Below are 12,891 nucleotides of genomic sequence, written 5' to 3'. Positions count from 1 at the left end.
TAGACCCTGCTGAATGCATTGTAAGAGCACTGCTTTAGAAAATTACTGCCCTGAACCTCTGGAAGTGTTTTCTGTAGCAAATCTCCATCTGGGAGCTACAGTTCCTTTTCCTCCTGCTGTAGCTGTGGGTAGGCTGTGTTGCTGGAATGACCTTTACTGCTCTGGATCCCAAAAGCTGGGACAGGAGCTGCAGGGCTGGCTGCTGGGGGAGGTTCTGTGGTGGTCATGCAAAGCCCCTGGAAGGGGCAAGGGAGTATTTTCTAACTGGGAACAAAACCAGTTTGGGGGTGAAAAAATTCCCTAAAAGTCATGGGGGTTTTGGGGGCTTTCCTTTTGTCTGTAATTCTTGGGTAAGAAAAACCCTTTTCTGAAAATTTGTATGCCTAGGTGGTAATACCTTCTTCTCATGTCTGTATTTTAGGAGTGGTTTGTATGAACATTGCTTTTGTTGACTGTCCATACAAGGACCTCATTGCTTGAATTTCAAGTTTCACATCCTGTTTTCTGGAAGCAGGATGATACAGACAAGTGCAGGGCACAAGCAGCACTCTTTCTGAAGTGGCTACTTTCATGTTGTGCAGTGATAAAAATATCCTAAAAGCAAAGTGGGACCCTCCAAGCCTCTGCAGGCCACTTGAATCTGAGATGATCTATCATCAGTGTTTGTCTCTGCTGCCCAAGATAAAAGTTTGGTAGAACAAATTGAAAAGTAAGTGAGCAATTTATTATCCAAAGCAATACTTGTCTGTTGCCTTCCTTTGTAATTTGTAGTTGTCAGGGTCTTTTTCAGAGTATCACTGCAGCCTTTTTGCAAGTGTCTAAATTACTTACACTGACATATTCTGGTTTTCATATCATATATGTTCAGTTTGTGCCTATTCCTACTTTAATTTCTGTGATCTTCTAATGGAATTCAAGGGTTTGGGAAAGGCTAGAGATAAAACTATAGTTAAAAAGAAACACATTTTAAAAGGCTGGATTGGTAGAATGGAATTTTTTTAATTACTGTAAAATGCTCAAGATTTCTAATTTGAAGAAGAAAATAGGGTTTTTTTTCTTATTTCCTGTGGAATGCATTCAGAATTGTGTGGCACATGGGCCTCTCACAAGTCTGGACTGTGTCCCCTTGCAGTTGCTGGTAAAGAGTCTGCAAGTTTGCTGATGCTGGTTGGAGCTGTCCCTCTTCTCAGGGCAGAGGCTGTCCTGAGTGGCAGGCGTGCACATCTTGGCAAGGAGCTGAGGGGGCTTAGGTGAGCTCCTGCCTCCAGAGCACAGGGATTCTGGTCAGTTTGGATGCTCTTGCTGAAGTTTTGTGTCTGCTCTCTTCGTGCTGTCATCCTCTTCAGGTGAGCAGAGGTGGTGCAGAAATTTCTTTGAAGACCATTTATTATTTTAAGACCTGTCCTTGTCTGGATCTGCAGAGTTGCTGAGGTAGTATAATTACAATTTTGACTCCTGGGTTTTTTTTCCCCTTTGATTTCAGTTGTTCTCCTCAAAAGTTAACCACTGAGAAGTAAAGTACATATGCCAAAAAATCAGAAACTAGAGTACAGAATATATTATGGAACAGAATCATGGAATCATAGAATTATTTAGATTGGAAAAAATCTGCCAAGATCATGGAGTCAAAGCCAGCACTGACAAATCCAACACTAAACTATGTCACTTACTGCCACATCTACATGTCTGTTTAAATTCCTTGGGGATGGTGACTCAGCCATTTCCCTGGGCAGCCTGTTCCAGCATTTGTCAACCTTTTTAGTGAAGAAATTTTTCCTGATATCCAACCTAGTCCTCCCCTGGCACAGCTTGAGGCCATTTTCTCTTGTCCTATTGCTTCTTCCCTGGGAGAAGAGGCTGATCCCCACCTGCTACCCCCTCCTTTTGGGGAGCTTTAGAGAGTGAGAAGGTCTCCCCTGAGCCAGGATACCTTTTCTAGCTCTGTGGAGGAGGGATGGGTGTGATGAGGCTTTCAGCTGAGGCTGGGCTGTGTGCCTCAGCTCTGGCCCTTAGGGATCCCTCCCAGGGCTCTCTGGAGGAGCTGCCTCTGCAGCTCCAGGGCAGGGGAGAGCTGGGGCAGCCCTGACCCCGAGCAGCTCTGCCACAAGGGCTCACTGCAGCTCTCACAGAGCTCAGCTGCTCTCAGGCCCCAGAGGATTCACCTCCCCTGGGCTCTGCCTGGGCTGTAGTTCTTTGCAGACTCAGCACACAGGCAGTGCTTTGAGCAGTTCTGTGCCTGTGTATTGATATTCAGGGGGGTATTTGTAATCTTCTGGTGAAGACCCTGAAAAATATTCATGTTGTTCTCTTTTCTTAATCCTGTATCCTTTTCCTTTACCTTAAGCTAAATTGACTTTTCTGATTCCAATTTAGAGACATGAGTCTTAAGTACAGAGCCATTGGATTATCTTAAAGAAAAACCAAAGTGAAAAGCTCCCAAAACAAGCCAAGAAAATATGTTATCCATTCTGACAAGATCAGGTCACTCCTTGTTATGAAATTATCTGAGTCAAATGATTTAATTAACATCTAGCTTCCCATTACTGTGCTTCCTCACCATCTTTCCTTTGGAGAGGACTGTGGGTGCTGATCTGAAGGCTTAGGAAGTGCTCTGCAGTATCTGATGTTTAATTGAAGCAGGGAGCAGCAGTGCCAGCTCTTCTCCTCAGATGCAGCTAAGGGTGTTCTGGGTATTAAAACTGTATTTTTAGTTATCAGATCTGTTCCTAGGTGAGATAGGTAACCAGCTTCTCCCTGGATTCCCTGTCAGTATGTTTTGGAATTACAATAGGTGCACCAGGAGCCAGCATTCTGATGGTGAATGTCTTGCTTCAAAATGTGTAAGATTCGAGATGCATAGATTCCACATTCCTCCCTAATTGCAGGAAATTGCAGATCCCAGCAAAATTTGGAATGCAGCTGCTTATATAATTACATCTTCTGTCAGTTGCTATAGCTCAGCTTTACAGCCCTTCTAAAATATCTTCATAGTTTATGGGACAAATAATGCCCCCGTTAATGTTACTTTGGGATCACCCCTTTCATTTATTCACCACCAGTTCCAAAGGACTGAGATTTTTCCTCATGCTGAACTAATAACAAGTGTTAAAATCAGTGATTATATTAAGGTGACATTTTGCTTTAGCTGCTGTAATTATTGTTAAGCCAAAAGACATAATTTCAGTTTCTTCCTGTTGCTGGAGTTAGGTTTAGTAAGAACTACCAATTCCTGTACCTCAGGGCAGTTTGATTTTGGTTACATGCAAACCTTTCCATTTTATGGCCTTTGGAAATAGAGGGTAATGGGTCATGGAAAAGTTGTTAGGTTATTGGCAACTAAGAGTTGCTATCTGCCACTGGTCATTAAAGGACAGATAAGTTGTAGATCACAATTCAGAGTTTAATGAAATGTGTTGGCACCACTTACACCACCATCACAGGTGGGAGATGGTTGAAAGGTTGGAAAGGATTAACGGAAGGGCAATAAAGGGATTAATTTGGCCTGGCTTTTTGAGAAGTGAGAAAAGTGTAATTTAACCAAGGCAAAGTTCTTAGCTGGACCATGTTCTGCAAATTGCTAGGCAGGAGTGGAATTTTGAGGGTGTTACATTTTGGATGAAAGATGGTATGAGCAGGCCCAGTGGCTGAGGTGGAGCTGGCTGGAAGGGGGTGTGTTTTGAACCATAGCTGCATTTCACTGCTGAGCTAATGCAGTGATAGGGTAGTATTTTAATCTGCTGGAGGCTGTGTTTAGAAACCCAAAACTGTATGTTCTAGTTTACCAAAATGTAGTAGAACTATGCAGAAATTACCAGGTGAGAGACTGTAGCCTGTGCTTTGTGATAGATTAGACTATTCAAACAGTTTATTATGACTTTAATCCTCCAATGCATGAAAACTGGCATTAAATGGGCTATTTCAAGTCTCTTTGTGTACAATCAATGCTCTCACGAGAAGAAAGAAGCCTCATTTAGGACAGTGTGGGAAGTCTTCAGCTATTAAAATAGAAAGTGATGGTTTCTAGCTTTTTAAACTGGTTAGTCTTGAGTGTGTAGAAATTGCAACAGAAAATTAAAACCCTTGAAAGCTGACAGCAGAGAAGCTTGATTCAACGAGACAAGGTTTATAGAGCTGCAGTACTAACTCTGTAACTTCCTTACAGGCTTGAAATTACATTTGGGCAAGTTACTATAAGACATGAATTTGAAATTAGGGTAAGGTGGTTTTTATTGTAGAACACCTGCTTACTCAGTGTTGTAGTGTTTCCAGAACAGCTGATTTCAGATATTGCTTTTGCTTTAACTTGTGGGCTTTTGTATATAAGCAGCAAATGCCTTTAGATTATTTTCTGAAGGTTGGGGCCCTGATTTTCCTTCTCAGCAAATGTCTGAACTTCATGGGCTCTGCAGGGTCCTGTCCCCCCTGCTCTATTATTTTTTCCAGCAGTAGGAGCTGCAGGATTTGATTTTCCATCAATTATACATTCACAGCACCCCTTGAAATAGTGCCTTTCTCTGCTCCTCTGAGCCTGAATGGGTCACTGTCTACAGCTAAGGAAGGAAAGCATTTGTCATACCCTCAGCCATCATTGTTTAAAAAAAAAAAAAAAGAAAGCAAACATTTTTGTTAAAAGAAAGTGGTGCCCCAGCCAAATTATTGTTTATTGTTAAAGAAGGCTAAAGCCCTCACCCTATTTATGTGTGAAAAAAGCTTTGTTTTTATGGCTTTGGGGTCACACAGGCCTCTTGGGTTATTGATTTTTGTTCTGCACATAGAGAAGCAGTGCTGGCATGTTCAGTTCCTGCTATCTCTGATGATATTTGAGACAAACTCTGCTTGGGCATCCTCTTTGGGTGCTGCTTTTCATGGTTGCTCCGTGTGCAGCAAGGTACAGAATGCATGTTGAACAGTGAGGAAATCCTTGTACAGGAACACAAAGGGCTTATGGATGGGAATTGTGGGATCCCTCTGGCTGTTTTGGCTATATTCTACTTTCTTTTCATATTTACAGTATTTCTCCTGTACTTAGAGGGGACTCTGCTCTTCCCCCTACTAGGTTATTGATACTTCTGCTTATTATTTCCTTTTGCTCATTTCTTTTGTACTTGGTGCTGTTTTTTAGGTGCTTACAAGGAAGACTTTCTTAAAAGTAGTCTGCAAATCCTCGTTTATCCCTTTTTCTGTATCCCAGATAGACTGTCAGCTGGGATTGCAGCTCTGCAAGGCATTTCTTGGGGGGTGGTAGTGAAAAAACCACTAAACTGTAAGGCAGCACAAGGTATAAATAATGACCCTTTATAAAGTGCTTGTATCAATTAAAGACAAGTGCTTGTAAGGTTCAGCCCCTGGACTGATTTGGACTCCACTCAGGAAAGGGAGAGCTCCTAAAGCAGTGTTAATTTGCCATTCCTGGTTTCCAGTGGCCAGCTGTCAGGATTTTTGCTCCATCCCAGCAATATCTCTGAGCTTATCCTGCTTTCATTCCTCACTTACAGATCTTTATCTAAAATTCATTCTTGTCTCTTGGATTAGAGTCTGCTGAGTTTGCACAGAGGCTCAGAGCCCTGGGCAGCTCCTCCAGGCTGGTGAACCCATTGCTGGAGATGTTGTGATGTGCTGGGGAGCTGTTTGGAGCCAGGCTGGAGAGCGCACTGGCTGGCCTGGCTGACTCCTCTGTTCCTGCAGTGTGACCCTTCATTAATCTTACATTGCCAAGCATGTAATATTTCACTTCATCTTTTTCAACTCCCAGGCACAGGGGCCTTCTTAGGCACGATGGGTTTAAAATCAAACTCGAAAATGAGCAGCCTTTAGGAGTGCAGAATTCTGCAAGTCAGATGATGTTTGGTGTTTTCAGAGTTTATGAATGTGTTGGGTTATTATGCCCTGATGGCACAGGAACATGGCTTGGTGGCTTGGATATTGTGTCTGTTTATATTTCCTAATTTCCTTTCGCTTCCCAACCCCAAAAGACAAGATCTGAGATTTTTCTGTTTGTTATTGTGTCTGGGAGCACAAAGGAGGCCCATTGTGTTTTCTGGCAAAGGCAGTCATCACAGTTTGTAGTATCTGTACAGCTTGGCAAGCTTAATTTGTATTTTGTCCTCCATGCATATGGGGTCTTCTCCCTTTTCATAAGGGAGGTATGAGAGGAGGAGTGGACAGATAGGACTGAAGATAGAAAATGTGCCATTCCTAGGCTTGTGCAGTGTGTTTTTTCTGAACAATATGGTTCTAGCTGTTTCTGCAAAACTCCTAGAATAATATGAAGAGATTGTGATTTGAAAGTAATGACATGATTCTGGTCTTTATCATCCACTTCAAAAGAAATTCCAGCCATTTATTTGCTATTCCTTCTTTGAAGCTGCAATACAATTTCCAATAGGAAATGCTCCTATGATCCCCCCTCCTCTTCCTGGAAGTAGATGTTTGGACCTTTCCTTGCTGCTGCTTTTTAAACCTTCATCCTTCCTTCAAGGATGCAACTGCGAGGCTTTCAGGTTGCCATGTGAAGTTTCAACAAGCTGAAATGTTGACTTCCAGCATTTGGGAGATTGTCACTTCAGCTAGGCCATTACTGGGAATGATTTCAGTGACATGATGTGTTTATCTAGATCTCTCAGCATCTCTTTGGGATGTCTTGCGTGTTGGTTACATTCTCTCTGAATAAATTCACATTCAGCTTGCTTTTCAGCAGAAAATGAAATAATTTGTGTGTAATTTTTATTGCATTTTTTTATTAGTGAGTTATTAAAAATGGGAGAGAGATCAGCCTCTCTGGAGTGATTCCAGACCCTATGGAATGAAACCCAGAGCTCTGGGAAGCTCATTCCCAGAAAGGTGCAGGCAAGTGTGAGGGAGCTGAGGGCTGGAAGGTCTCCTTTTGAGGAGGGATCCAGTGAGCTGAGTGTGTGGGGCATCCAAGCAGGTGATGGAAGCAGAGCTTCACTAGCAGGAAGACTGGGGCTGTCCACAAGGCAGATTGACACGTGGTGAGGGGAGGTGAATGTGGGTAACTCCCTTCTGGCCTCAAAGCTGTGGAACATGCAGAGAAACTGGAAGGCAGCTTACTCAAAATATGCAATGTTGCCTTTGCCATGATTTGCCCACTGAAGTAATTTTTACAAGATTTATTCAAAGCCAGAGGATTCCCAGGTCTGAAAATAGGTGAGACAGTACTGGCTGTTCTTTTCATTCAGCCAGCTTTCTTTGGGTAGGAGACATTTCAGAGAAGGTTGTGCTGAGGAGGTGCTGGAGGAGTTAATAATGTGTGTAGGTGCTTGCAGGCTCAAAGCCTCTTCTGTGCATTGGTGCAAGAGTTAATCCACCACGGTGGATTAACCAAGCTGCCTGCTCAGCCTGGTGTTTGGATGTGCCTCCCCTTTGGATACTCCCCTTTCCAGCCCTGGGCTCATCCTTTTCTGCTTTGGCTTGGCCATTTTCCTCAATCAGATGCCAGCCTAAATGGTTTGTGAAGGCAGCATCCCAGTGATGTCCTCGGGGAGGTGGTCAATCCTTTCCATACCTGCTGGATGTCCTGCCTGGCTTGCTTCCACCATGCCACCCCCTGTCTGCCCACCCTGCAGCCAGTGTTGAAGAGGTCTGTTTCATTGCAGTGCTTATTCCTGTGCACGTTCCTGCTTGTGGATGTGCCAGCAGGATCTGTGCCTGTGCACACTGCAGCCCTTTGCACTGTGCCAGCTCTGGGGAGTACAGCCCAGGCTGGCTGCCACTTTGGTCCCTTCTCAGTCTGGTCCCAGATGCAATACTGCTCCCTGCAACTTCACTGCTTTGTTGGCTTCTGCTTAGAATATCTAAGTTATTACAGTTTTCCTGATAGCTTTTTAGTTCCTAATGCCTTTTGAAGACTGGAGGTGTCTAAAGGAAAACATCAGGGCACACTCAGGGCAGTTTGGCCACTGTCCTGTCCCAAAGAGCAGCCTTGAAATGAAGAGCTGGGAAGGGAGAAGCCAACCCACTGTAGAGCAGGATATGTGTCAGTTTGAAGATGCTGATTCTTCATCAGCTCTGTGTTTGGAGTGGAATTTCTCAAAGTGCACCGGGTCCCTTTGGGATAAGGATGGTTCTGTACCAGTGGAAAAGATGATTATCATGTTGTTGTATTTATTTGGAGAGGATGTGCAGCAGTTTTCAGACAGCACCACACACCTAATTGGGAATTCAAACTCCAGCTGGTAGATTGAGGCTGAAAGGCAGAGCTGTGGGATGGAAACGGGCAGGCACAAAATGCTGAGGCTCCTAATCTTTTACAATATGTTTGTTTAATACAAAGTGGTCTATTGAGATTGTTTTGCAGAGTAGAATAATCATTGTGTGCTGACTAATGGGAGACAGCAAGCTGTTAAAGAGCATCAATTAACCATACAGGAGGAGATTATTGAGTCTTTTCACAAGCATTCAGGATGTGAAGAGTGAAGGATATTGCTTGAAGGTAACCCTCGGAGATTTTTAGCAGTTAAAATCTATAAACTGCAACAAGAGTATCTGTGGCCATACATATGTTTGCAGAGCCTTCCAAGAACAGAACTGGAGTTAGCTTTCCAGTTCCAGATTGTGCTGATAGGAAATAAATAATGCTTTGCTGAACTTGTTATCTTATTTAGTATTGATAATTTAAAAAACTTGCCCTCTTTAGTTGATCTAATGTTAACTCAGGAAACACTGGTCTTCTTTATAGAAGCTAGCATGTGCAGCATCCTTCTGATGCTTGGGTGTGGGTTCTGTTACACTTCTGTTTCCCTGGCTCTGGGGCTGTGGTCCTTGTCCTTGCAGCTGCTCCTGCTTCCCTGTAGTAATTCCTGTCCCTGCTGTTGCTGTGGGTCAGAGCTTGATGCACTCAGTGCTGAGAGGAGCATGCTGCTCCTCCATCATGTGCCTGGCTTAATGGATAATAAAATTCTCCCGTTTTGACTGGTGGAGAGTATGAAAACCTATGTTTCATTAAGAATGCTTTTATACAGTCTTACTGTGTTTCTGCTGGAGTTTAATGTGAAAAATAAATAACATCTTGTGGGCTCTGTTTGCTGAGTGATGTTGTTGTTTGTAACTGATGGGAAATTTTTCCCATCCTGGATTCCAGTGTTAAATCCACTTTGTGCAAACATCATTTTCCATTTATTCATTGGCTGTGGGGAGACCAGATAACACTGAATTTATTTTTTTCAGTTTTATTCCTTCTGAAGTGGTTTTAGAGGATTGCACCTCAGTTATTCTTACAGCCAACAGCAAGAGATGTCCCTGGGATTCCTTGGGGATTAAGATAAAGAGGGACCCCTGGTTCTTGGACAAGGACAAAGATAGACTTCTCTCAGCTTCAATTCTCTGTTCAAATGCCTTAATCAACAGAGGTCTCCTTTAACAGATGGTTCTGCATCGATAAAGCCTTTAATGTGTTAGTAAAAATTCTGAGAAATTTACTCCTTTTCTGATTTGATTGATTTTCTTAATCTTCTTTAAGCCAAGGCTGAGGGGTGAGAATAACTCATCAGAAGACTATGGAAAGGATTAATTACTTGGCTGCAAAACTCCTGGAGATACTCTGAAGGAAGATGGGATGGGTGAGCGAGGCCCTGGTGAAGTTGGTGTCAGTGGAGGGATTTAGCTGTGACTGCAGCTGTGACACCTGCAGTGCTTCACTGTCAGGGAGTGCAGACTGATCCCCTGCATGCCATACCCTTCCGAACTTGTTTCAGTAATAAAACCTTCCCCCCTGATCTGGGGGATGAAAATCCTTTTCTTCTCACAGACGGCAGCTGCTCTGACCCTGAGCAGCTGTAGCTGCACAGGGGGAAATGCTGCAGGTGCTTCACTACCTTAGGACTCTTGTCCTTGCAGCTGGGGCTGCTTTGAGCTCTGCCCGATCTCTGGTGCTTCAGAGAGCTGCCAAAATATCCCTGACGTTACAGGGAACTTGTCAAAGCTGTGATGTCTGAGGCACCGATATCTTAATGCAGATCTGCAGATTTAACACCCCAAGGAGTTGTTCACGGGCAGGAAGGGGGGGCTTGCAGAGCAGTTTCAAGGCTGGAAGGGCTATCATTAGCACTGAGCCTGACCTGAGCTGAGCTTTGGCCAAAGGATTCATCCCTGGAGCTGCATTGAAGCATTTCATGGTTCATTATCCTCACAGTAGGAAACAGTATCTTACTCTGAAGCTGAATATCTTAACTCGAATTTTGATCTTCTTATGGCTTTGTCAGCAAAGTCTGATCTTTACCACCTTTTCCCCCACTTCCTTTTAGGAAATAAAACAAACTGCGTGTCTGTCTCCATGAATGGAATATTTTGAACTCTCTAAGTTTCATATTCTAAGGTTTGTTTTCTGGGCTGTGGGTCACTGGATGCCCTGCCTGTGACTCCTGCTCTCTGTTTCCCTGTGGTTTTTTGAGGCACAAACTCCAGAACTGCGCAAAAGTCTCAGGAGAGCTCTGGGATTTGTGCAGCTTGCAGAGGCAGCATTGCTTTTGGGAAACTTTGTTGCTTTTTGACTGAGTTGATTTGGCAGCTTTTTGCCATAGCAGAAACAGAAAATCCCATTGGGCCAAGAGCCATTTCCCTGAAGGCCTTAGCAGGGTGCCTCCTTTACAGATGTTTCCCCACTGACAAGTGCATTTTGAGATGAGTCACTGAATTCATATTTAATCCACGAGGAAAATTGGCAAGGCAATTACCATCTTGCAAGTTCTTCAAATCAAATTGTTGGAGAACATGAAATCAAATGCTTTGGAAAAATCCCAGTATATACAATTGCTTTTATAATCCAGACTGTGATGCTGTCACAAAAAAAGCTTTTATTTTATTGGGGCTTGTCTTCAGTGAAAGTGTGCTGCCTGGTACTCATTTTGGTCTGGGCCTCTGCTTTGGCTCTGCTCCATTATTCTCCTTTTCCTAATTGTTAGCCCATAATGAGAACTGAGAATTAAGGAATTGCTTGCTTACAGTTGTCACCCCTACTTTTCGGCATTGCCGAGTGCAGGAAACATTTGCAAACTGAAATAATGCTGTTGTTCACGAGGCAATTAATCTGTTATGACAACCTGGTGGCTCAAAGCACAGCAGGGACACAGGTGACTGCTGGGTCTCCCTTTTTGCTGCGTGTGTTTTGCTCTGAAGCCACCCACCCACCTCTCCAGTGAGAGGGCAGAGACCTTGTATGTAACTCATCCCTGGAAGGGCTGCTGGACTGGGAATCTGCAAACAAGTGACTCCAGGCAGCTGTCTGGTGCTGAGGCTGCTGCCTGGCTGAAAGCACACCTTAGCTTGATTCAGTTTGCTCTGCCACATGCTTTGGTTTGCACTCACAGCTGGCTCCTCTTTTTGTTGCGTCCTAGCCCAAACATGACATTTTGTGTTGTTTCTGGGGGGAGGATTTATTTCAGAAAAATGTACCCTACTTTTCCCTTCCTGTTCTTTTTCTTCCCTCTACAGGTGGCAACAAGAGAAGAACTACAGAAGGACAGTTTCTCTGCCACTGCTAGAAAGATACAGGGAAGCGTTGGACTAAAACTGAGAGATCTCACATCCCTCTGTGCTCCACAGAAAAACAGAATGCACGGTTTGTGCAGGCTGGTGCTGAGGAGCAAACACCCTGCCAGCACAACGGGCTGTGGTCAGCGTGTGTCCAGGGAGGCTGTTGCAGCTGCCAGTGCTGCAGAGGTGATCAGAGAGCTGCAGGTGAGAGAGGCCAGCCTGCAGAGAGAGCTGCAGCAGCTGCGGCAGCAGTGCAGGCACAGGCTGGCTGGAATTGCAGAAGGCTGGGAGGGAGTGATTTGTATCTCGCCTTGAAGAGAGAGACCTGGGCTGGGAGAAGCAAAGGAATCGAGTGGCTTGGTCACATTGTGCAGCCTGGCACGGGGGAGTGTGAGCTGAGGAACCAAATGTAATTTCTAATTCTACAGCCTGGGAATCGTAACTTGTTACTGTTTTGAGAGTTGTACTGGGGCCACAACCTCACCGCTCTCTCTGCAGCCCCTTTATTGCTAACCCTGCCAATTAAATTCTGCATTAGGCCTTGGTGGGAGTGTGCATAAATCTCCCTTTTATCTTCTGGATTTCTAGTTCTTCTGCCAAGCCCTGGGCTCTTTTACAGTGCTCGGCTGCGAGGCACGCTGTACATCGAGGCTGTGCATTGAAGTACTAATTGCATTCAATATTTTCCAGCAATTGGAAGAGTTCATTAGTCAGAAAAATCCACCTATTGGAGAACATGAAAAATACCAAGGCTTAGAGAGATTGGAAATATTCAAGAGTGTGTTGTTTTAATTCAGCTGCTCGGAGTATTTGTGGTAGCTATAATGTAGTCACAATAAAGAAAAACAAATGCCTAATAATAAATAAAGCACTGCACTGATTTCATTTACTGGTGTGATGCACTTGAAGTAATTGGGTTCTCAAAGAGAACTAGAAACCCATTCCATCAGGTTATGAGTCAGTGAGATGGATAGCTTATGGACCTGCTATAGGAAGTTTCTGTGATACAGAAATACAACCCTAACTTCCAAATTTGAGGAGTCTCCAAGCTCTGTCTCTGAAGGCTTCTTCCTTTGGAACAGTGAAATGCTCTTCCTTTGGCCTTAATTTCCTACCCTTTTCTGGTTTGCTTTTACCAAGGAATATTTTTATGTTCTAGTTGTACACTTTGAGGAATAAATAATATTTAAAGAAGCCTGTCTGCTTTTCATTTGTGAATTGCTGTGAGCAGTGGGATTTCTTTTGTCTGGGGAAGCAGCCCTTGGGAGCAGGGTGTTTGTGTGTGTTGTGCAAGGCTGTCAGTCACAACCAGTGTTCCTGCTGGCAGCTGGCACTGGGAGTGACACCCAGTCCTGGAGCAGAAAACCCTGTGGGACTGGCAAGATCCATGTCTGGGGCAGG

General features: G+C 44.0%; 1 protein-coding gene across 1 annotated transcript in view; it reads left to right on the top strand.

Annotated features, from left to right (window-relative positions):
• Nucleotides 1-12,684, top strand: part of TEDC1 (tubulin epsilon and delta complex 1) — a 70,826-nt gene extending 58,142 nt beyond the window's left edge. Inside the window, exon 10 of the mRNA XM_039699293.1 lies at nucleotides 11,449-12,684. Within this exon, the coding sequence (XP_039555227.1) occupies nucleotides 11,449-11,805 (357 nt within the window). The 3' untranslated portion in view covers nucleotides 11,806-12,684. The remainder of the gene's footprint in view (nucleotides 1-11,448) is intronic.
• The last annotated feature ends 207 nt before the right edge of the window (nucleotides 12,685-12,891 follow it).

This window comes from Passer montanus, unplaced genomic scaffold, assembly GCF_014805655.1.
Source record: "Passer montanus isolate IOZ18808 unplaced genomic scaffold, ASM1480565v1 scaffold131, whole genome shotgun sequence".
NCBI lineage: Eukaryota > Metazoa > Chordata > Aves > Passeriformes > Passeridae > Passer > Passer montanus.
The sequence above is the reverse complement of the archived record's forward strand: the minus strand, read 5'-3'. Positions and strand labels throughout refer to the sequence as shown.